The 26689-nt window shown below is 35.5% G+C and overlaps 1 protein-coding gene across 10 annotated transcripts in view; it reads left to right on the forward strand.

Moving 5' to 3' along the window:
• BTRC (beta-transducin repeat containing E3 ubiquitin protein ligase) overlaps window positions 1-26689 on the forward strand; it is a 151877-nt gene that overhangs the window by 37630 nt on the left and 87558 nt on the right. For 4 of the 10 annotated variants that reach the window (XM_016219900.2, XM_087824515.1, XM_087824514.1 and 1 more), the window contains exons 2-3: window positions 5202-5309; window positions 10519-10557. The exons of 3 other annotated variants lie outside the window; for them this stretch is intronic. In XM_016219900.2, the coding sequence (XP_016075386.1) occupies window positions 5202-5309; window positions 10519-10557 (147 nt within the window). The remainder of the gene's footprint in view (window positions 1-5201; window positions 5310-10518; window positions 10558-26689) is intronic. 3 more of the 10 variants (XM_016219901.2, XM_087824519.1, XM_087824517.1) reach the window with 1 other exon arrangement.

Raw genomic sequence — 26689 nt, forward strand, 5'->3', positions numbered from 1 at the left:
AAAATAGAGTATAAACTACTTGGGAGCAGGTCTATAGTGGGGTGTCTATGGATTTGAGAGACAAACACATTGGGGCCTTATTTCTGCCATTGCCGTTTAGTCACTATAACTTTTCTGATCTTGGGTGTACTCTCCTATTAAAGTGAAAATACTAATGACTCTTTGACAGGGTTATAATGATTAAATGAAATGTCTTTAAAGAATCTAGCACAATATCTGGCAAACACTTTTTGTCTGATCACTTTTGGTTCTGTACTTGTACTCTGCCTGTGTCCATTCTGGTAATGAACAATAAATTTGATTGATGAAAGTTGGTGGGTGGAGGTAGAAGAGGGTAAAGGGGCAGTAAATGGTGATAGGAGGAGACTTGACTTTGGGTGGTGAACACACAATACAATATACAGGCAATGTATTATAGGATTGTACACCTGAAACCTATTTTTATTAACCAGTGTCACCCCAGTAAATTCAGTACAATTTTTTAAAGAAGAAAAATTAATTTGATGGATGGATGGATTTATTGATTCCATGGTCTGCAGTTCATAATGGCTTTCCAGAACATTTTGAAATGCAAGTGGCATTCACAGAAGCCTGCTCTTGGTAACCGTGACACTTGACATTTTTTTCTTTTGTACCTGATGTTTTTAGATCCTTGATTTTAACTGTACTACAACCTGTGCAATAAGGCTAGGCAGATATGATGATCCTCTATGACAGGTGGGAGTTTCATTTTTGGAGTGAACTAAATTGGAATTCTTAAGAGGCAATCATTGAATTTGTATAGGTCAAGTCTGAATGAATTACATGGCTTATGTAATACTGAAGTTCTTTTGGCCTGAAATTTTTAGTTGATAGAGTAGTGCAAAGGGAATTCTTCTATTCCATGGCTTAAGGATACATAAACTCTCAATGCAGCAATCTTTTTATTGTTGATTATTATAGCTTCTGTTACTCCTAAAAGTTGACCAACAGGGACCTGAGTTTAGGAGATTTTGTCATTCAGCTTTCATAAAGTAAATGCTGAGGCTAGCCCTTTGCCTGCAGGGCCCTCTATCAGTGAAGAGGAACTGTGACTTCTTTCTAGGCAGCCAAGTTCGGGGAGGAGTCAAGATTTTTAGTGTTCTCTAAAAATGAATTCCTGCTGTTGAACCTGATGGGCATTAGACACTGTGTTCTCCTGGAAGCACTGGAGGACCTTTGTCACAACATTTCAGTCCTTTTCTCATTCTTTTAAGTAGTAGAAAACCAGTTCCAGCATTTCAAAAAATAACTGTGTCTGCTTTTTAAAAACTGGTAAACACATTCAATTGGGTAACATGTCAGTTGTAATGCATTATTATAGTCTTCAGCTTTCTTTGATTTTGCAAAAAAGAGTTAATTGGGGTGAAGTTAAGTAGGAAATGAACTCAAGAAGCCAGTGTGTGCTGTGTATGGATTTGTGTAGGATGGAGGTACATGTATGATCCAAACTTTGTGGTAGCTTTTGAGATTGCATTGGAGAAACATTTTAGGAATTCATAAGTTCTTTAACAATTTATACAAGTTAAGTATTTAAACATGACAGTGTAGTTGCTGGATTGCAGCTTAGTTTAGAACTTGATTTTTTTTTTTTTAAATATATATTGATTTCAGAGAGAGAGAAGGAGAGGGAGAGAGAGAGATAGAAACATCAATGATGAAAGAGTCATTGATCGAGCCCGCAACCTGGGCATGTACCCTGACCAGGAATCGAATCCCGATCTCCTGGATCCTAGGTTGACGCTCAACCGCTGAGCCATGCCCAGCCAGGCTGATTTTTTTTTTAATTAAAATTTTTTTTTAAGTTTATAAAGCCTTAGGAATTTAAATATAATTTGCAAGGAGAAACAAACTTTTGCAGCCCAAACTTTAAGTAGAAAACTGTGTATGATTTTTGGGCATTTTAAAGGGGATAATTTATTAAAATTTAAGGACAGAAAAATTTTACATCTTTGTCAGAAATTGACCAATTAGGATGGCCCTGAAATATAGGGTGGGCAAATGTAGGTTTACAGTTGTTCATGAATTGAAAATAATACAATAATTAATAAGTAATAATACAAGAATAAACCCTGTTTCATGTACTCACAACTATAAACCTACTTTTGCCCCACACTGTATAGAACATATAAGAATAGTAGCCACAATGCCAATACTTTTCACTTTGTTATTTATTGTCCAAATTTCCTTAGATTTTTTTCCCCTTCTGTAGAAAATGCTCCTAGATGTGAAGATTAGAAGGAAAAAAGAAGTAGAAGCTATAGCCTATTCCATTAATTTTGTAATTATATTTTCCCCCTCAATGTTTTTAAGTGCCATTTACCAGTATGGGTAAGATTAATTCTTACAATACAAACCAATTTGAAAATTGGTTATTAAATTGAGCTATAATATATAAAATCTTATGGTAATGTGCAGATCTGACTATATTCAAGTGCAGTTTTCATACCCACACCAATTGTCTTGTAATAATCGGAAATGTATCCTCTGTGTGGTGTTTACAAGTTAATGCTATTTTAGAAATCACACCAGTATATCTAGTGGCTTTCCTGGGTGTATGTGGCTCATTATTGATTATAATTTTAATTTGAAATTTTAGTTTAAGGGGGTGGGTGAGCCCTTTCAAATTCTTAGTTGTTAGGAGTTTTGATGGAAAATAGGGATGAGTTAATGAGGAAGAATATTAGAATGATTTATAGTAAGGAAAGTCAGGTGATAATTAAGCAAATACATACTGCAAAAATAACACAGGATCTAATATAAAATGGAGACAAACATTCAAAAGAGGAATGCCTTAAAAGCTTACAAAGGAACATTCACAAATACAAGTAAATATGCATAATTTAATAAAAAGAGGAGACTTATGCAGATGGCCTCAATATGGCTAAAAGTGTTTGAGCCACCTTCCTCTTGAGAAGGGAATGGGGAGGAGTGACAAGTTATCTTTCGGTGCCTACTCCATTTTCTTACATTATTATTTTTTCTTCTTCTGTATTGCATTCTCCCTTTTTATATACTCTTCTTCCTCTTCCACTTTTCCCAAATTCAGCCCCTCCTTCAAAATGAGACTTTCTTCTCTCCAGGACACACAGAACTAATTGCTTAAGAATGTGTACATTGTCTCTCATGAACAATGAGAGAAACTAACAACAAGCTTCTTTTACATTAAGGAATTTAAAAGAATTTAAGATTGAAAGTGTCACTTGAATGTAAAGGATTTTCATCTCCTTTGTACATTGTTCTATCCCTAATTATCTAGAACAGTGCCTAGAACAAGGAAGATGCTCAATAAATACTTGTTGAATAAATGATTAAAACATTACTTAGAAATATTTAATTTCATTTACTTACAAAAATTACTTCAGTGAAGAACTTGATGATTGTAAGTCAAAGGTAAGGGGGTAAGATGGGTATTTGAAAAAAATATCAAGGTGGTTAATTAGCTAGAGTGCTAGGCCAATTGGAAGGACAGAGAAGATTAATTAATGTAGACAGTGAAGAAAGGTCAGATTAATAGAGTGCTTGGATTTCATACAGTAGATACAGGGAGCTATTATGAATTAATGATGAGAGTGACATGATAACAGTGTGAACACAGTTATTCTATTTAGCTGCTCTTTGTAAAATGGGTTGTAGCTTGAGGTGAAGAAACATTGGAAACAGTGAACAGAGGTAGGAGATTGTTGTAGGAGTTCAAAGCAGTTTAGCTGTTTTGGTTGGTATGTTATCCAGTGATATCTTTAGCACATACCCTTTTTTCAAGTCTGATGTCTCCACTTTATGACCTGTGGATAGATGGAGTCAGGAGGAAGAGTTCTGCACTAAGAAGTGATAGAACAGGATTCTAGTTCCTACTTCCCTACTTTCTAAATTCATGATCATGGATAAATACTTAATTTTTCCTGGGCATCAGTCACTTTAACTATAAAATGAGGAAGTAATGATCTGAAAGACTAGATCATTTTTTGGTGTCCTTACTATTTTCATATTAGTTATAGACTGTGAACAGTGAGTGGTGCTATATTTTGTTACCTAATATTAATTCTTGCAACTAGAGTATTTTAAGAAGAAAAAAGGCCCCATAATGATATTTACTATTTCCAAACTTACAAAGTTTAGTATTATGTGCATTGACTGCTATATTTTAAAACATGTATTCCTGTTTTAATATGTGCTATTATCAGGTATGTAATTTTTTTAGTATTATTAGACTGTAATAGTACCCAAGTTGACAGACAAAACTTCAATCTGGGATACTTTTAGAGAAACTTGAAGAACATAAAACTTCTGAAAGATAATGTGTTTTATAAAGCTAAAGGAGCAATAATACTAACATTGTTTAGTTAACATTACTAGAAATCATAATTTCTACCTTATTTTGCTACTGAATACACTATATGTATATTTACATTCACACATAGGTTTTTGCTTAGAAGGTTTTAATACCAGCGGCATTTGGGGTTCTCTTTTTCTTTTTTTCTTTTTTCTCTCTTTTTTGTTTCTCCTTTCTTTGCTGTTTTCCCTTCTGTTTGGTTATTTCTTGCCCTCCTCCCTCCCCTCTTTTAATCCATCTGGAAAAATGAAGAGGCAACTGCTATGGTAATTGCATTTTGGTTAATGAATAACAGACTAACAAGATACATAAAACATACACATACTGAACAGAGTTAGTTGCCATCAAAGCTGTAGGGGTATAATACTTTTCCTTCTTCCCACCTTCTAAAATAAAACACTTTAATTTTCCTGTGGTATTTTGTTTTCTAATATACCATTCCTAATACTGAAATGCTAACATGAACTATTTCTTTTTTTGTGTAGTCAGCACAATATTTCACCCTGTGGTGAATTTATGGGAGATTAGTTGAGATGCATAGAGGAAAATAATTGATTAATTGGGTTAAGAAGTGGATTTCCTTTATACTCATACATAGAACAGAACAAAAAGTTTTACTAAATATTTAGTTTTTGACCTATAACCTTTTCCCCTTGTTTTTTGGCAATTAGTGCCCCTTTTGAGTCTCTCTCTGGGGTTAGAACTAATATGTAGTATTTTCTTGAAGATGTTTCTATCATAAAGGGCAGCTACAACTGGAATATTGTATTCAGCCAAGCCTTGAAAATTCCTGTAATCTGTACCATCCTGTCTCATACTGTCCCATCTCATAGTTGTCCTCTCTCTGCAGTGCTCTATGCCCAGGTCTCTGTGGCTGGGCTGCTCCAGCCTGGCGGACAGCATGCCTTCGCTGCGATGCCTGTATAACCCTGGGACTGGCGCACTCACAGCTTTCCAGGTACTTTCTCTGTCTCTGTGGGTTATTTGCGGGCTTTAGTGTGTGTGTCTAAGTCATGAGTGTGTCCCTCCTTTTCCATGCTTTATACTTATGTTCACCTTTCTCCTTCATATTGTCTGTATTTCATGTCATTCAGTACTCCTTTAATGATTAATTTCTGATGTAGATCCAGACTGGTCCACTCTTAAGACATTTTTATTATAATGATTGGTTTGTCAAAATTGACATAGCACAACTTGACTATTGGTTTTTATATCTAGTAGAAGTATGATAGTGAGTTTTACAGTAATCTCAACAAATAGCAATCAATATGTAATGTTTGCTCTGGACCTACATAAAGACAATTAATGTAATTAATCACTTACAGCCAGTTTCTCAAATACCTTATGTTTTTCTTATGATTACTAAAAATATAAAGTGCTCTGTCAGAGTGGCTCCTGGCTACTATACTACTGTATATATGTATGCACACACATATTTTTTTTGTAAGAACTGTGTTTATTTATATCTTAGCAGGTCTGGTTTCAAGGTAAAAAGGCCTTTAAGACCTTTGAGTACAGTATTCAGCTTGAGACAGTCAGACTGATTATGCATGGACCAACAGATTCTAGTTCTCTTCAGCTTTTCTTAGAGGCCATTAGGACATTTCTAGGATATGAGAGAAAACTATAGAGAAAGAGATTGGGAAAATTTGTAGAGTAAAAAAGAAGAGCTTGGTGCCCCATTGTTTATAGATTAATGTACCATATTTGGTGATTTTCTTCGCAAAAGTATTATCTGTCTACCTCAAGTATTTGGAATTTTGTTTAGCATTTGATAGTAATCGACAACAAATTAGTTTTTTTGTTTGTTTTTAACCTATGTAGGTTATGTTTTTAGGAGAATTTCAAAGACAAGCTTAAGTAAGCATCAGAATGCTTATGACTAAGTCTTAGTTTAAAAAGGGGAGCATAGGTATTCCACATTCCTGAACAGTGCTAATAGTTGCCAGTCTTTAATGATACTATTTTAGTGGCGATAATGCTGGATGTTTTTAATTGTCCTTTGCAAAATATAATATAAAACTTCCTTTGCTTGTCTTACAAGGTACAATATAGTAAAGTGTATAGACTTTAAAATTAGTTAAATTAGGGCTTACATACTGTCTGTCACTAGTGGTATGATCTTGAGCAAGTCGTTTAATCCTCATGTTCCTCATCTGTAAATGGATACTATAGTAAGGACAAGCAGTAAATTGTTGCTGTTTTTATCTTCATCTTCGTCATCATTAGCATTATTGCTATTATAGTTAGAGAATATTGATAACCTGAGAATATCAATTTGTTTCAAATATCTTATATTTTTTTACATTGTTTTATATTGATAAAGTTTCTGCTCTCAAGGAATTCATAGTCATAGTTTATTAATTTTTATCCTTTTTTTGTTGTTGCAATGACTTTAACCAAATTGCTGTCTGCGAGAATAGTTCCTATAAGACTGCCCTCACTTCAGACACTAGTTGCCAAGTTTAGGAGCCCCCACTACCACCGTTAGGTTTGATAATTCACCAGAAAAGACTCACAGAACTCACTGAAAGCTATTATATTCATGTTTTATTACAGGAAGGAGATACAGGTTAAAATTAGCCAAAGGAGGAGACATATAGGCAGCATCTGGAGGGGTCCAAATGTAGAACTTTCTGTCATCCTCTCACTAGGGAGTCGTGGATGGCATTACTGCTTTCAGGCCACAGTATGTGACAATACATAGGATATTGCCAACCGGGGAAACTCACCCAAGCCTTTGGTGTTCAGTGTTTTTATTTGAACGCAATTACAAACTACCCACATACTGACCTTTAGTCTCTAGCCCCTCCTGTTAGTCCTACTAATGCTTTTTAAAAGTCTCCATTTCCTCTCAGGATTGTAACTACTAAAGTGTGGCACAAAGCCTTCATCATGAATCACCTTTGTCCAGTGGCCAAAGGCCCCAGGCAAACAGAGACATTCCTGTTAGGTAAGAAGTTTAGGGGCCTAGATACCACCTCCCAGTAGCCAAGGTCAAAGGCCAGAACTCTTTTTGGTAAGGTTAATTTTCCACTTACACATAGGTTACAGACTCCTTTGACCATCTGATGATAACTATTGATCTTAGAAAAATACTGCAACACATAGGCAAAATTTTATTTAACAGCTTTATATATAGGATTATTATATTTATATTTTACTATGAGAGAGCTATTAAGTTACATAATCCCAAAAGTAATCTCCCAAACTGAAAAATTTATGAAGGAAATGTGCAGGGAGCCGTAAGAATATATAAAAGAGGAACCTGGTTTAACCTGAGGGTGGGAGTAAGGAGGATCAGGTAATCAATGTTTGAGTAGGAATTAATTAGGCAAAAGGGAGGAGGGAGGGACATTTCAGGCCCAAGGAAGAGGCAGTGCAAAGGCCCTGTGAACAGGTGGAGGTTGGTGCATTTAAGGATGCTACTGAAAAAAGACTGTTGTGTCAGAGAATGAGGAGAATGGAGAATCTTGATCATGCAGGATTAGTCTTGATGCTAAGAAGAGTAGTGAGCTGTTGAAAGGATTTAAACACAAGTTTGACCTGTTACTATGCATTTAGATGCAATAGTCTAGCTATCATAAGCCTAAGCAATGGAAGAGAGTGGTGATGGCAGTTTTGTTTGGTCTCAGGTTTCCTTTGCATTCTTAAAATTATTGAGGACCCCAAAGTGCTTTTGTTTATGTTGGTTGTATCTATTGATAGTGACTATACTAAAAATTACAACTGAGAAAAAAAATTAAATATTAATTTATTAATTTGTTTAAAATAGCTATAATAAACCCATTATATGTTCATGCAAATAAAATATTTTTATGAAAAATAACTTTTTTAAAACAAATTAACATTAGCATTGTATTACAATGCTATTTATAAATCTCTTTAATGTCTGGATTAATAAAAGACAGCTGGATTCTCATTTCTGCTTCTGCATTCAGCCTGTTGTGATGTGGTGTCTTGGTTGAAATATATAAAGAATATCCAGCCTCATACAGATATATAGTTTGAAAAGGGAGAGGTTTAATACCCTTTTCTCGTAGTTGTAATTACTGAAAGATTAGTTGCAGTATAAAATCTGAAATCATCTCACTGAAGTTATTTTGCTCTATACATTAAAACGCATTGTTCTCAGTCTTCTCAACAAATCATGCTGGAACAATTGGTCACCTAAGTGCAAAATAATGACCCTCAACTGTTAGGCTATACCATATACAAAAATTAACTTGAGCTGGATCATAGACCTAAATATGAGCTAAGATTATAAAACTAACAGAAAAAAATGAGGGAGGAAAAAATATCATTGTGGCTTTGGATTAGGCAAAAGATTGCTTCACTAAAACACAGAAAACATGAACCTTAAAGAAATCAATGATAAGTTGGACTTATCACATTTTAAAACTGATTTTCAAAAGACACTATTTAGGAGACAAATAGATAAGGTACTTTTTGGGAGAAGACATTTGTAAAACACATTTCTTATAAAAGACTTGTATTCAGAATATGCATATACGTAACTCTTACAAGACAGCAGTAAGATAAACTACCCAATAAAATAATGGGCAATTAATGGGCAAAAAAAATGGAATGGATACATTACCAAAAAAGATATGCAGATGGAAAATAAGCTTATGAAAGGATGCTCAATATTTTTAGTCATCAAGGAAATGCAAATTAAAACTACAGTGCGATACTACTGCATTACCACCCAATACCTCTTCCAACCCTGGGATGTTGGTATGGGAGTTCAGTACACCCTAGGTAGTTAACACATCCTAGTATAATAATGAGAAATGTGCCAGAACATGCCTTGAAAGCAGAATTCTTACTATTATCCACTCACCTCCACAGTACTCCGCAGAGTGCGTTTTAGTAGTTGGGACTCAATAACTGCTGATGATTTGAACTGTATTAGATAAGTGGTAAAGATAATTTATGCAATTAAAAATTATACAAGTTAACATCATCTAACTTGGAACCAAGAGACCAAGAAAAATCCAAAATTTAATTTGGCCTAAAGCAATCTTGAATCTAAGGTCAGTAGGAAAGAATTCTAAACAAATTCACCATCACTGACAGGGTTGTCTCTGTTTGGTTTTTTATTTTTGTTAATCCTCACCAGAGGATGTTTTTTCCATTGCTTTTTCAGAGAGAGTGGAGGGGTGTGTGTGTAGGGAGAGGGAGAGAGAAACATCAGTGTGAGAGAGACACATCAATTGGTTGCCTCCCTCACCCACCCAGACCTGGGCCGGGGATGGAACCTGCAACCCTTTGCTTTACCCACTGGGCAGCACTGGCCAGGGTGTCTCTATTTGCTCTTAAAAGTCAACAAATGTTTATTTTAGCTCTGGCCAGCTTGGCTCAGTGGTTGGAGCTTTGGCCCTCGGACTGGAAGGTCCTGGGTTCGATTCTGGCCAAGGGCACATACCTCGGTTGCAGGCTCAATCCCGGCCCTGGCTGAGTGCAGGAGGCAACCAGTTGATGTGTCTTTCTCGCATCGATGTTGTGTGTGTTTTTTTCCCTCTCTCTCTTCCCCCCCTTCCACTCTCTCTGAAAGAGCAATGAAAAGTTATCCTCAGGTGAGGATAAAAAAACAAAAAACGAACAAATGTTTACTTTAAAAATTTGTTGAGTCCCCTTATAAGTTGCTACTTCTAGAGTATATTTGAAAAGAGGTTGATTTAGAGATTTTACTGGAAAATTCAGGAATATATTTGAGTGTGTGTTCCTTGAATTTTATTGCAGGAGTGAAATTTGTGTGGTACAGGCAGAAAAGAGATGCTTAAGAAACATCTTAGAAAAGAAGCCCAGAGGTCAGTGTATGGTGCAGTGGTTAAGAGCATGGGCCCTGGTACTAGACTGGTTGAGATTTGAGCCGGGCTCTATCTAGGTATGACCTTGGGCAAATACTTGACCTCTCTATACCTCATTTTCCTTATAAGTAAATTGGGGACGATAATAGGATCTCTTATAGAGTTGTTGTTAGGATTAAATTAGTTGATTTATATTAAGTCCTTAGAACAGTGCCTGGCAGATTATTGGGTTTTATATTATTAGGCAGTTGTGCAGAAGACTAGGTTTGGAAGCTTTCAGCAAATGCTGTTTTTCACTTTGGTGTAAAAACAGTATCTTATTAAATAAAATCTTACATTTTTCATACCTTACAGCCCAATTCTGTATCATCGGGAAGCCTACTCTTGGTTCAGGTATTGATGAAACATTTTGCTTTTCCCAACATTGCTATAAGTACGAATGTTTATTTTTCTTTTCTTATTTTCAGAGAGATTTGTTATGTAGCAAAAATGGAAGAAATAGGCTTATTTGCTATTTTTATTCTATTGTTCCAAAATTTGTTCTGTGTCAGATTCAGTGTGTTCAGGAACTCAATACTGCTGGTTGACTAATTGGCAGACACAGGATTTAAATCTAGTCTTTCCTGTTTCCACTACTAGAATTACAGCAGTCTTAGTACATTTGCATCTTTCTTGTTTGGGTTTTATTTTTTTATTAGATTTTTGTTTATGTAAAATTTATGTATGTGAAGTATGTGGATCTTAAGTGTACTCTGGATGAGTTTGACAAATGTATACATTTGTGTAATCACATTCTCAAGATATAGAACATTTCCATAATCTGAGAAAAGTTCCTTTGTATCTCCATCCAGTGACTACCCAGTCCCCCATATGCAATTACTGTTCTGATTTGTCACCAACAATTAGTTTTGCCTGTTCTTGAACTTCACGTAAATGCACTCGTATAGTACACTTTCTTTTGTGTCTGTATTCTTATGCTCAACATAATGTTTTTGAGATTTATCCATTTTGCAGTGTTTATCAGTAATTCCTTCTTATTGTTGAATACCTCCCATTAATATATCACAATTTATCTCTTCATCTCTTCATAGATATTTGGGTTGTTTCCTTTTTTTTTTTGTCTACTATGGAAAAAGCTCCTTTATACAATTTGTACAAGTCTTTTTGTGGGCATGTGTTTTTATTTCTCTTGAGTAAATACCTAAGAGTGGAATTGCTGGGTCATAGAGTAAGCATGTTTTTAACTTTAAAAGAGACAGTTAAGTAGGTACCCCAGTAGGAATACTCATTTTTACTAATATTACCAAATTTGTTTGAGGAAGTGACTTAGTAATAGTTTCATGGCATTTTACCCCCCTTGAAATTATTGCATTCCTTTAGTAAATTTGAAGCATTTTATGAAGTCAAAATTCTATGACAATAGAAAAGAAAGAGCCATGCAGTTGTTGAATTTGTTGGATTATCCTCAGTAACTCAGATGGAAATGGCAACATTGGGACAGCTTAACTGATTATTGACATTTCAAACCATACACTTTAAACTAGTGACAGAGAATATACTGAAAATATTGTTTAAATAGATTCTATGAGGACATCTTTAGTTTATACATACTTTCATCATTCCATTGGTTTGTCCTGGAAAGCATATGGGGGTTAAGAGGATTTCTGCTGGTTAACAGTAGATGTATTTTGTGGAACCATTTGCTCATCCTTAGCAAATGATAATTTTTAATTTTTATTTATTTATTTATTTATTTATTTATTTATTTATTTATTTATTTATTTATTTTAATATATCTTTATTGATTTCAGAGAGAGGAAAGGAGAGGGGGAGAGAGAGATAGAAACATCAATGATAAGAGATTCACTGATCGAGCCCGCAACCCGGGCATGTGCTCTGACCGGGAATCGAACCCCAATCACCTGGATCCTAGGTCGATGCTCAACCTCTGAGCCACGCCCGGCTGGGCTATTTTTATTTTTAAAATATGTCTTTATTGATTTCAGAGAGAGGGAGAGAGAGGGAGAGAAAGAGATAGAAACATCAATGATGAGAGAGTCATTGATCGGCTGCCTCCTGCACCCCCTGACTGGGGATTGAGCCCACAACCCGGGCATGTGCCCTGACCGGTAATCAAACCATGATCTGCTGGATCCTAGGTCGATGCTCAACCACTGAGCCATGCCCAGCTGGGCGCAAATGGTGATCTTATAATCTATAATATTAAATAACTGATAAGTAGGGAGAAAGTGTTTAAAAATAACTGAGTAATTAAGATCCTTTATTTTCTTTAGACATTGAAAGGAAAGAGAAATTCTAACAATAAGAAGATAAGTAGATTTATATGATCTTAATATATTTTATGTGTCAAGTATAGCTAGTACTTTTAGGGAAATCTTGAGCTAAATGAACCATATAGTATTTTAATATTAATTAGGGTCCCTTGGCAAAGGTTGAAGTTATTGAAGGTACACATCAGGAGACATAATGTGTTTTATTGTTCAAGAACATTTAGAAGTCTACTAAATCTTCAAATCTAAGTAAAATGTTAAAATAGAACAATACTAGGACAAGTAAGTATTATTCAGAATATATGTATGTTTGTACGTAAGGCTTCACTTTATATTTGAGGTTTTAGGGGAATATGGATTATCCAATTGAGTGTAAATTAACATTTAAATCTTATTACAAAACAATACTATAAGGAAAATTACCCCATGACAAAAACACATTTCAAGCCCTAGCTGATAAGCACCCCTGTTGTGTATGAATAATCACCGCACAGCACAATTTCTGCGTAAAAATTCATTTCTTTTTTTATACATATGTTGACATTTGACCTATGTTTATCCCACCTACACCCCTTACATTAGGAGTTTGAATATATTGACAAATCAAAATGTTTTTGTTTTATGGGGGGAAAACCCACATTTTCTCCTGCATATAAAACTGTTTATTATGAAATATGTAAATTTTTTGGTAAATATATAAACAAAAAAAGTATCACCCATAATCCTTTCACTTTAAGGCAATTATCAGTATGTTAGTTTCCTTCGGTCTGGAATGACTTATCCATCCATGCATACACGTACACACAGAGACATACCCAGATAAATATAGTTTTGTTTTAAAATATTTTTGTTATTACCATTTTCTTAAAAAATACAAAAATTAAACATTTAATATTAATTATAGAAAATACAGAAAAGTAGAAAGAAGAAAGGAAATATTTTAAATGTCATTCCAGTCATTACTGCTTTATTGGTACTAATATTTTTTTAATTTCAGCTATAGTAGTGCCCCATTGTCTTTGGTTTTACTTTCCATGGTTTTAGTTACCCTCAGTCAACTGCCATCTGAAAATATTAATGGAAAATTCCAAATATTTTGAGAGACAGACTACATTCACATAACTTTTATTACAGTATATTGTTATAATTGTCCTATTTTATTGTTAGTTATTGTTGTTAATCTCTTACTGTGCCTAACAAACTTTATCACAGTTATGTATGTATAGGGAAAACATAATATATATAGGGTTTGGCACTATCTGCAGTTTCAGGCATCCACTGGGGTTTTGGAACATACGTATCCCCTGTGGATAAGGGAGGACTACTGTATATTCTTGTCCAAATTCATTTGTTGGCTGGTTGCATTGATTTTGGTCACTCTTTATCTCATGGCTAGTTGCTCACATGTTTGTAAATTGAATAAAGTTTGAACTTGGTTTACCACTCATGTAATTGAGTGGCTTACTACCACTCCCCTCTCATGTAATTCTTAGCCATTTCAGATTTACAGTTCTCCTAAGGTGCTGTGTTCTCTCATGCATCTGTGTCTTTGCATATCCTGTTCTTCCTACCTGGAGAACCCTGCTAAAAACATATCCTCCCACCCACTCTGCCTCCCACATTTATCTGCCTGGCTAATTCTTATTATCTCCACGATTCAGCTCAAGTTGTTTTACCTGGAGAATAAAAGTCCTCACTGATCTTTTCACTTTCCTTCTTAACCTATTCAGAGCATCTGTACCCAGGGCATGTAATAGATACCTTTGTAACAGCACTGATAGCTATTGTAATCATTCCCTCACCAGACTGTGCGTTCCTTGAGAGTAGAACTGTATTTTCGTCATTTTATGTTTCCAGTGTCAAGTATAGTGCTTTATACAGAGTATGTGTTTTATGAATTCTTGCTGAGTAAATGAATGGACTTAGATAATTTGAAGAAAACCATAAAATAACATATGGGGTGGGAGGAGAGAAAACATTGGATTGTGGGTGGTACTTGCACATACATACACAAAAATGATCTGTATCAGAGATAAGTCATACTTAAATAATGATTCCAAAATCCACACATTTACATGGAAAAAAGGAAAACATGCTGAGTCTGATTTTATGGGTAGCCTTCAAATTTTATACATTTGGTTTACATGCATTTCACACCATGATGATCCCCTGTGAATTGGATTTTGTATCCTGAATTTGGACTCTTGTTGATGAACAAATGCACATTTCAATCTATTAAATAGTGGTACTGCAAGGCAGCTAACAGTTCAGTTTCAATTATGTCAACCTCTTTATCTTCACAGCAGTGTATGTTTCTGCAATTATTTGACTATTTTTTTGCATTTTTCCCTTATTCCATAAAAGGATAGATACTGGGAATATTAAAATGATGATAGTAGCTTGGCTGGGTGTGGCTCAGCGATTGAGCATTGACCTAGGATCTAGGAGATCGTGGTTCGATTCCCTGTCAATGCACGTACCCAGGTTGTGGGCTGGATCCCCAGTCGGGGGCGTGCAGGAGGCAGCCGATCAATGACAACTCTCTTATCATTGACATTTCTCTCTCTCTCTCCCTCTCCCTTCCTCTCTCTGAAATCAATAAAGACATATTTAAAATTAAAAAATTATGATAGTAGAGATAAACAACACTATAGAGAAAAGACGGAAATCATTGGGCATACTGAAAGTGACCCTTTAGTTTTGATTAGGTGCAAAATTAAAGTATGTGTGCAAAATGTTGGGAACATATTATTGAAGACTGCTTCTTAAAGAAATTATAATTATGGATTTTTAAATGTCTCAACTAACATTGAAATTTATTGTTCAGCTTGTAGCCTTTCAACTTTTATGTATATTTCACCAAGAAAAGTAGAGATGACGTGAATTTGGTAAATTATCCTGGAAATACAATGGTCTGTCTTGGAGAAATGACATCATTTGGACTTATTTGTGTTTTAAGATGCCTACTTGGTTATTTAAATACTCTTTATTTCTTGAGTTTTGTAATAATAGATTCCTCTATTGAGTATTTTGACATGTCTGTGATGCAGGTAATGTTTATTTATAGGCTTAATGTGCAACATTATCTAATGTTAATAGAGTAAACCAAATCATCTTAATGTGAGATGATCATATGTCCTTAAAATTTTTTGTATTTTTCCTGATGAATCTAAAAAATTAAACTCTTCACACTACAAAGAGGGTTTATTGTTTTTGTTTATGTTGAATAATATTGGATTTTCCTAATTGCCCTAACTTTAACATGACCACTAATGGCAGAAGGGAGAGCGTACAGGTACCCCAGGGAGTTGCCCCAGTGTAAGAAACATAGACAGGAAGAATGGAATTGATGAAAACTCTAAGGGTGATGTAGCCTCTGTGGATGCACGGTCCTTACCAGACAAATTCTTGCTGTGGACAGTTAAGATGCACCTGTATCTTCTGGATAGGCACGTATCTCTTTATGGTCTGAGATTACCTCCTTGTTATTGCCACCTTTGTGCTGAGTAGATGCCACAGTACTACAGGAATTCTTTTTGTGCTATTCAGTAATCAATGTTGGTTGTTTGGGGACTGCTACAGCCATTTGTACCTTCTTTCCTATTGTTCTGCTTTATGTGGTGGTGGTTTATTGTCTTGCTGTCCTTCCTTGTGTTAGTTTCTAGACTTGGTATTTTATATGGACTATCAAGTTTTGGAATCTTGGTAGTTAGGCAGCATTAAAGAAACTCTTTTTTGGGCCATTTTTCATGAAGAAAAAACCCAGGTTATTTACGACGACCTCACTGGGGGGGGAAAAAGACTAATTTCTTGTTTAGCTTCATAGATCTCTAAGAATTATAATTCTTTACTGTTGGGAGGTGATACCCATGAGTTTTTTTTCCTGAGAGTGGTATTGAGTAGCTTTTAGCTTTTCTATATTCTCTGGCCCAGTCCTCTGGAGACCAAGTCTGTTATATTTTGAAATAGTTATTTGGGCCTAGGATATAGTACATCATCATGAAACAGTTTTGCTGTGTGTCTTCCTCCTGCAGGGTTATCTGTCATCTGCTTTTTAAAGTTCTCAGGTGTACCATTCAAATCCTCAAGACCTTTGTTGCAGACCTAGTATCTGTGGCTTGGTGTGAATTAAATTGGAATTCTGTGCCCTGTAAAATTGACATAAAAAAAGAGTATATTCATTTTTATATATGGTCCTTTAGCAAAAAGTTCAACTCTTAGCCTGATTTGATCTATTTTGTGTGTGTTAAAGGTCATAAACAGAAAGGAAAGAGTAGAGGGATAAGTATTCATTTTGTTTTCATGTTTCACACACACGCGCACACACACACACAAATATATATTGCACTATTTCAAACTATTAAATACAGAGCTTTTTTATATGAACATGGGAAGCTTCATGTTTGAAAGAAAGTATATGATTAGTTTTACTAAAATATAGCTGCTATTGTTTATTGTAGTTTCTATGCTTGGCATGAGCCATGTTTTGGGGAGTGCCTGTCTTTTCTGGTAATAAAACATAAGGGAACTTTTTAGTAAAATATTAGTATATTTCCCCCAGATTTTTTAATTGGCAGGTCATTAATTTTTTAGCATTTCATTTGCAGCATAGTGCAGTCCTATGGGGGGAATTGGTAAAATGAGGATAAAATGGGTACAGGATTCCAACAGCTTGAAAATAACACCATATTTGACCAAAATCTCTTTTGTATTCCCTACTCTCGTTCTATTCTAGTAGTCCTGGAAATGTGCCTATGGACTATTTACAGTGAGATTATAAAACTGAATCACGATTTTGGTGAATAGAAGCCAGAGCATGTGGCTCCAGCATCCCAGCTGGCAGTAAGCTCTCCCTAGGTTTATGAATGTAGTTAGATGGCCCCCAACTGTTTACAAGACAGCAGAGGTGAGATCTTTGATTGACAAGTCAGAAATGCATTAGATCATTCTCTCTGCCAGTCTCTGGTTCATGCTGTTAAAAATGTCAGCCTCCAAGTTTGAATGGCAGCCTGAGGGCCTTAGAAGCTTTTTGTTTTCTGAGATGGAAACACAAATTGGATGTGTGCCTGAGCGCTTCATCCTGGGCTGTAATTTCATCTTTTAGCTAAGAACCACAAGGTACATGAGCAAAGCACCCTGTAAACAATAATACTGTGGAAAAAAAATAAACAAGGTCGTGTTTCTGGTACGTTGATCCGATGGTGTCCTGACCTCTATCACGTTGAACATCTCCACTCTGATTGCTGTTCCCTTTGGCATTACAATGAGAGAAAGAGAGACTGACATAGGAGGGAAAGATTTAAAGTTGCAGTGTCATTGCACATTCCTTGTATTGGCTATGAAATATTGAACTGTCAGAATGTGACACTTGGTTTTTTAAGCAACCTTTCTTGTTTGAGGTGTTTGCAGTTCATTCCTTTCTCCCCCATTTGTCTGCTTTCATTGATAGGGTTGGAAGTAGTTGCCTTAAATGCATGAAAAGGGACAATGTTAAAGAGAAGTGATACTGATGGAGCCAAATAAACTTAACACTGGAACATAAATGCAGGCTGTGAGGTGCGGGCAAAAGGAGACCAACGTTGGGTTAGTACATTGTTATTGGAGTTTATGGAACACCGTATTGTAAGGAACAATCACCTTAGGCTCTGGTTCTGCTTTTGTGGAGGCAGGAAGTTAGGAAGGCAGTAGTAAGTAAAGATAAGAGATTGAGTGACACAGTTTGTTTAACTGATAGCCTACTATATGGCAGTATTGCCAGTCAAATCAACATTAACCCAGTGATGTTATTCATTTCTCTAATTACCCAGTGTCTTTGGCAAGTGGTTTATTATGAAAGGCTAAAAATTTTGGCAAGAAAATAACTATATAAAATGTGCACAATTTGTATTTATAGTAAGAAGTTTGACGAATAGGTAAGTATGGAAGAATCATTATGCTTGTATTACTACAGCTTAATGGCACATGAATTGAAAATCTTTGTTAAAAAGCCAAACCATTCTTGGGAAATATTTTCTAGTAATAGAATGAATTTTCTATCCCTGTTTACTTTAACTTGCCTTCATCTTAAAACAACAAATATTTTATATTAAAAAATATTTTTTTCTTCATAAAAAGCGCACTATTAGATGTGTGCTTAATCCACTTGGGGCATAGACCTTACAAGTAAAGTTTTAAGTGAAAATGACCTTTTGCAATTCTTCTGGAGTATGAAAAAGTAGGAGTTTGTGTTAAAAGTACTTGAATTAACTCTTATTGATGGTTATAAAGGACAGCTATTTAGCTTATCCCTCTCCCTCTGCAAGTGTGAAATGCAGGAGCTATTCTCTATCATTCATGTGAAAAGCATAGTGAAATGCAGTGGGAAAATCTTGGTAATCATTACTGACATTTCTTAATTCCCTGCTTTGAGGTCATGTTGGAAAGAGAGGAGATGGTATTTGTAAAATAATGTCCTGCTCCCTTGTACCCAGAATTATATCCTCATTTACAAAATACAGTACACAGAAGCAAGACCAAAGGGAAGGATATGGAGAATTAGTTACTGTTGCCTTAAGTATTGCTCTGTATATTGATGCAGATTTGCATTTAAGCTATGAGAACCCAGAGAACCCACTGTCTTGACTCAGTGGGGGAGTTTTCAAAAATCATTCTTCTAGAAATTGATTTTTCATTGCTGATTTTCTGAGAGTGAGTAAAAAACAAACCATTCTTTTCGATCTTGGAAGAATAAAAACGCTTATCTAAAAAATAAGATTAGGCATATGTACATTTATGGAATCTCCTAAATCTTAACACAGAGAAACTACAAAATTTCTTCTTCCCCTGGTGTAGCACTAATGCATCAATTGCTATGAAAATGCCTTACAGCCCATGGTTTTATATAGCCACACCTCCATATAATGATTAGCTTTATTAAAACTCAGGCTTGTCTCATGAGCAAAAATCAGTGCATTCATAGAACCATAGAATTTCATCATTGGAAGGGACATGACAGCCATCTAGTCACATACAGGAACTCTTTATGAAGTGTTCAGTGCAGGGGATCATCTCATCTCTGCCTGATCACTGCCATTATTGGCAAGCTGAACCTCTTGAGTCATCTTGTTTTCTTCACTGTTGGTTCTATTAGAAAGTTTTCCCTCACAAAGGAGTCAAACTTTTTGTTCACCTACTGATTCTAGTTCTGTCTTTTGTAGTAATATAAAATAATTGCCTTTTTCGTATATTTATGTTTGAGGATAGCTATCATGTTGCTTATAAGCATATTTTCTGTTCCCAGGATGAATACTCTTGGTTCTGTTAGTGTTTCTTTGGAAAATCAATAATCATTCCTGCCATTTTCATAATCTTCAATTTTGGTGGAGGGTGTTATCATTCTGGTTGTCCTTCCTTGTGAATGCATTCCACCTTGACAGTGTCCTCATTATGATATGGCATGCATAACTAGAGGCAGTGCTGCAAAAGTGTGTAATAGTTTAGAATACAGTGATACAGTTGTATTGAACATAATTTGGATTATGTAATTTAATTACTGCAGCCTAAAATTGCATATTCTTCTTTGATGTAGATGATGGAAAAATCTCCAGGAACTTAGACTGGGTTTGTTTCTTTACCTTTTCTTTGAAGCCAGGAAAGCATATGTAAGCATCTTGACAAATGACATAATGTAGTGGCATATCCGAGTGGTACAGGTATTTTAAACCTAGCTCCAGTTCCTGAAGATGGTGAACATCTGCTTAGAGGTACTGTAGAGCTCCACAATGCACTAATTGAATTACTCTTTTCTGGAGTTGCAGACTGTACTAATTGAATTAGAATCTCTGTGTGTGTGTGTGTGTGTGTGTAACTGAGACAATTCCAACCTTAACCTGAGAGTGTGGGAGATGTAACTGATGGTGTGTACTGTGCTGCTATCTAATGGCAGCCTATGGAACTACTACATGATCTCCAGGGAAGAAAGAATGCTGTCATCTGACCTAGCCTGACCTCAGTCTAACCCTATCCAGTTTAGTTCAAAAGATTCCAGGATGTATTGTTGTAATTCTAAATTTAAGAGGAAAAAATGTGACTAACTTCTCCATTAAAGATTAAGATCTGCTTTATTAGAAATATTGGTTTTATGAAGTATTAAGTTGCAAATATTAAACTGAATTAAAAACTTCTAATTAATTGGTGAAGACAAATCCAGATGAGTCAGTGGATCATGTTTTTTTCTCATTTTGCATTTCATATGACATAAATGTAAAAGAATTACCTGAGATGTCTTAACATCACAGAAAGAAAGAATGATACAGGGTTTATGTTCTTATTTTTTTTCAACCCTCCCCTCCCCCCGGGGGATCGAGCCTGCAACCTGGGCATGTGTCCTGACCAGGAATCGAACTGCGATCTCCTGGATCATAGGTCGATGCTCAACCGCTGAGCCACGCTGGCTGGGTGGGTTTGTGCTCTTAAGTAAAATTTATTTCTGGTTATCAAAATACTGAGATGAGTCGATTTAAGCGTGTTATCAAATTCTGCTATACATTATTATGCTTACCTAAAATTTAAAATGTTGTTATAGAAAAAAATATTTTAATTATGGAAGTATCAGAGCAAGTTCTACAAATCCAGGTAATCATTTAAAATTTAACATTACCACAAATTTGGGTAAGTCTGAAATCCTCTGATTTACTTAATTTTCTGAAAAAATCCTGTGAGTCACAATTTAATGATTTTTGTAAAACAAAAATATAATTCTTTACAACTTTATTTTTTTTATTTTTTAAATATGTTTTTATGGATTTCAGAGAGAGGAAGGGAGAGGGAGAGAGAGATAGAAACATCAATGATGAGAGTCATCCATTGGCTGCCTCCTGCATGCCCCCTGCTGGGGACTGAGCCTGAAACCCCGGCATGTGCCCTGATCAGGAATTGAACTGTCATCTCCTGGATGTTCAACCTCTGAGCTACACCAGACGGGCAATTCTTTACAACTTTAAAGGCAAGTACACTGAGGAGAACTCAGCATGAACTATATTTTGATTCAGTTTAACTCTAGGCATTCTAACTTGTAAAAGTAGCTCATAACAGAAAAATACATGTGTATAATCACTTGCTTTATAAAACATTTATGTGCACATGTAATACCACTTCAGTAACAGAAAAGTGCTAATGGTTATCTTTTTGAGCATTTAAAATGATGTCTTGTCAGATGAAAAAAACAAATATAAGGTATAGAAAAGTTTTAACCTCTTCTATATGATCTTTATTATTAAAATAAAATGTACATTTGAATATTTCAATGTCTTGTAGGCTAGGTGGTTTTTAAAATTTTTAACCCGCATCTGGGGATAATTTTATTGATTTTAAAGAGCGAGGAGAGAGAGAAACATCAGTGTGGGAAAGAAACATTGATGGGTTGCCTCCCAAACATGCCCTGACTGGGGATCAAATCCTCAACCTAGTATACGTACCCTGATGGGAAATTGACCCTGCAACTTTTTGGCGTATGGGACAACACTTAACTGAGCCATCTGGCTGGGCTAGGCTAGTTTGGTTTTTATTGCAAGATTGAGCTACTTAGAATTCTTGTACAAATAGCTTTGATTAAAATCACTAAAATATATGATATGCACTCTTTAGATGAGCTTTAAGGGCATTTTACTGATTGAAAATGCATTTTGGCATCATGTAGATTTAAAGCCTTACAAATAACATTGCCGTTCATAACTAGCCACAATTCTACTTAATTCATATATAGAGTACCTTTTGTGTTCTAGGTACTGTATAAAGTATTAGACATAAATTAAGATTCAGACCTTGTCCTCAAGGAGCTTATAGTTACTTATTAGATATTTATTGAGAGTCTTTGTACTAGACACTATGCATATACAGGGAACTACTACTGTGAATAACCGTTAGTTTCATGTATTTTCCCCATTCATTTAGCTAGAGTTCTGGCTAATAGTAGCCCTAAGGAAGTAGTATATTTACGTTCATATCAGATATAGCTCATCTCAGCAAGAAGAGTGATACACCTATTTCAGACTAGTCTGTCTCTTAAGTGATTTTCCCTTCTGCCTTTACACACCTTTTAAGGGAGCAGTGTGGATTTTTTTTTTTTTTTTTGATAGCTTTACATTAGCTTAAAAAGAGATGGGTAACATTTATTACAGTGCCTCCTGCCTGGTGATCATAGATTTTTCAATCCTTGTTTTCTCTAGAATTGGTAGTGCCCACTTGTGGTTTGGTAGGTAGTTCAGCGTTTCTTCTAAAGCTATAAATGGGAAAGAGTCCATTGCATACCAGGTATAAAGCACTTCTTTAAATAGTCTATTTCTAGAACCTAAATTGTCCTGAGACCAGCTCTTGATATAAAAATTCATAGGAACCTGTTTTTCACAGAGTGTGGTAACTTCTTGCCATAGTGCTATAGTGTTAAAATTCACATTGGCCAGGTTGTTCTGTAAATTAAACACTGACAGCTACCCTCAGGGGAACAGCCAATGTATTTATGATGATGTGCTGATTACACAAAATACACTGCAAGCAGAAAACAGCTGCAGAGAACAAACCTCTTAAAAAGAATACAATTACAAATAGCACCCTCAGTATTTCTAGTGGTGAACATAGAAACAGCATGCTAATGCAGGTTTCTTAGTCTGCCTGCAAACAAAAAATCTAAAGGAGAGAAGTTAAATTATGTTTGATTGCACATGTGGTGCCAACATAACAGTGAATAAATTTTGTTTCTGAAGAGCCTCTGTGAGTACACAAATTTTAGGCTTGGAGTAATCAACGCTGCCCACCCTGACCCCAACTCCTTTTTGTTAGTAGGTTTTATTACTGCTTTTCTCATGTATAATGATGGCCTTGAGGTGCTAGGGTTCTGGACATTTAAGGGATATTACATAATGAATTGGGCAGGAAAGTATCTAAATTGTATTTTTTAAAATCCAGTAGAAACTCAGTATGTTAATGTTTGGATATCAACATTTCCATTTGAAGATACAGCTTACAGCCCTATATTTTCACTGTTGTTATGGCTTTGAAGATGTTTGCCCTTGGGATTAATAAAAGGAGTCATGATTCTGTATCTATGGTAAGGTATTTCTTATTTTTTAAATTCTCTTTTTTTAAGAATAGAGAATTTTAGGACACTGGAATAGCTGGGTGGTGATATGTTTTTAAGAAATCAACTCTCAAGTATGCCCCCTTTCATCCATGCATGTTCCTGGTCACCTGCAGACAGGTAAAAAAAATTTTTAAAAATTTGTTTTCCTTGTTTGAGATTTTTCTCTGTTACAGTTTAGGGTCAGTATCTATGAAATACTTTAACTGCTAAGCATTTTTAAATCAGTAGAAAATATGTTGATCTTCCAAGACATAAATTTACTCAAGCCAATGTAAGGTACAGTAAGGGGGACAAAGTGACTGGAAACAGTTCACTTCACCTGCCTGAAACTAAGAATCAACTCTTTGGTATATGGATCACTGCTATATAATAATCGACTCTTATTGGTCTGTCTGTTGATCTCTTTTTAAATCAGTTTGGAACCTCCCGGAGTTATTTTCTTGCTCTGCTGACATCAATCCCAGGTGGCAGAGGAGTTGTGTATAACCGCTTTGGTTTAATCAATAGAATAATTGATAAACCAGATAAGATTTAAACTGATTATAGCCCCAACAAAATTCCCCAGAGGCCTTGGACTCTCTTAATTTTGACATGTGTGTTGTGTACCCTGAGGATGAAGTGCAGTTTGAATTATCTGTTTTTATTTGCTTAATGACGGGGAGGGTGTTAAAGTCAAATGTTTAATTAACCCAGCAATGGGCTACGTTGTCACTTATACACAGCTGATTGAGATATCTCATGGAGAATACTGAATAGGAATGATAATGTGGCACTGGGACGGAAGATTGCTTTTTCAATCCATTTGCTGGGTCACTGCTTTGAATGTCTTATTGGATGAAAGGCATTCAGCCTGGAGAAAAAATTCAGCATTTAAGTACATTTTGTTCTCTTCTCTCCCTCTAACCCCCTCCCTGCCCAGAAGTTAACTAAAACAGATATGTTCTAAGTTTAATAAGCCATTCATGTACTAGTAAGATATCAGGGTAGTCAGTAGCCTCAAGCTACATAATTTCCTGTGGAAACGGAAAAATCGTACTAGCCTCCAAGGTATTCTAAATGTGAGCTCTTTTGTCCCTCATATCCCTTGTCCCTTACCATTATTGTAGAGTTGTCTTTGGTTACTTGTGTCTTGCTTCTCTCAGTAGTGTTTGCTTGATGTGCAGCTACCTCTGTGGCCACAGGCAGACCTTTTTTTCCTAAAGAAGCGTATTTTTCATTAATTTTTTTGGTTCCATGCAGCTGGCTTCTATTTGGTTGTATTTCTGATCAAATATTATAGTGAGATTGTTGAACTACTTAGATAGAAATGTGAAGCATATAGATTCTTTTTACTTTTGCTACCGCTATTATGTAAACAATCAGTTTCATGTATATTTCATTTTTTGTTGGGAGGCAGTTTGCTTTCTGTATGGACTGAAAAACTAGGCCAGGAAAGATCTAATAGCCACACCATAAAAAATGCAGTCCAGGCAATTGGAGTTTTAATGACTTGAAGCCCACAAAAAAAATCCCTGACTAGCTTTATAATCAAATGTAAAATTCTTTGGAGGCATATTGAGCAAAATTTCAAAAAATTTTATCATGACTTTCCTTCTTTGTACTTCTTATGTTTCTTCCTTTTATCCCCCAAAGATCTAAACCAGGAATTTACTAAATTTTTTTTTCTTTGCTTTAGTCATTTGTATTCCAGAGAGCACAATGGGGAGAAGGATACAAGATTGATTTTTTATGTGTGTCCTCTTGAAAGCATAGTCTGGGGCATGACTACTTGTGTGTGTGTGTGTGTGTGTGTGTGTGTGTGTGTGTGTGTCGTGCGCGCGCCAGGGGTGGGGAGGTGAGGTGTGTGTGTGTGTGTGTGTGTGTGTGTGTGCGCGCGCGCGCGCGCGCGCGCGCGTGCGCGCGCCAGGGGTGGGGAGGTGAGGGGTTTACAAAGCAATGGAAGCATACAGCTGGTTTTCAGGCACATTTGGACTTTTGAGGGTCAAGGCAGACCAGATGAGTAGCTTATCTTGAGGGACGTAAGTAATAGACCAAATATAGAGCAGCTATTTCAGGAATCATGTAGGTCATTTAATTATCCATTATGATTGAGTGGCTAATGCTCTTTTGGCAATTACATGACCTCTGTTATTCTTGAAACCTTTCCAGGCCCTCATGGGTCGAATGACCCACCAGCCAGTGCTTGCAGACTTCATTCCACCCAGAAGGAAAGGAGATGCTGGAAACTACTGGCATTTAGAAATGGCTATGCCTTCTTTACTAACCACTACCCAGAATGCCCTTTGTATAGCAGTCAGTGATAGGCAACTGGTTTTGAAGTCAACTGTTCCTTCATTGTCTGCAGGAGCAAAAGATACATTGGTTTCCACAAGAGGGACTTGTGGCAAAACAAATTTTAATACCAAAGTTGGCTATTATGGTATTCACAGGTTCTGTACTACAAGAACAAGGATTATGGTATTTAAACTAATGTTTGATATCTGTCAAACTAGTCACCATTACCAAACTCTGAAGTTTGTGAAGCAATTTTTTCCGTAACAAAACAAAATGCTATTGATGGTACTAATAACAGATTTTAAAAGAACATTGATTAAAATTAGCCCAGTTTAAATTGGCTAATCATTATTTATTCAATTAAATAATCATGCTAAAATATTTAAATAAAAAGACCACTTTAAAATTGAGATGATGACCCAGGACAGAATAAATCTAGAATGTTTAATTAACGTTTCTTACTTTTTTCTTTAGTCAATAACAAAACAAAAAAATCATTCCGATTTCCAAAGAAAATTCTTTATTCCTGCTAAATGATAGTAAAATTTGCTTTTTGTAATTATAGTGACTTATCAAGTAATTCTGAGAAAAGAAACTAATATAGATTTTTTGTGATTCTTTCAATTAAGAACAGCTATAGCGGGGAAAGTGAATACACCATAAACTGTTTGTAGGATTTGACAGAAATGTACAAACAAAATTCTGTATACTTAGCAAAATGGAAAATTTAAGGTATATAACCATTCTCTAGCAGTCTAATAATTTAAGATCATAGGCTTAAGAGAAGTAATTTTGTTAGAATAACACACAAACATAACCTTTAAGTAGAAACCATTTTCATTGT

This window comes from Miniopterus natalensis, chromosome 14 (assembly GCF_054644295.1).
Source record: "Miniopterus natalensis isolate mMinNat1 chromosome 14, mMinNat1.hap1, whole genome shotgun sequence".
Classification (NCBI taxonomy): domain Eukaryota; kingdom Metazoa; phylum Chordata; class Mammalia; order Chiroptera; family Miniopteridae; genus Miniopterus; species Miniopterus natalensis.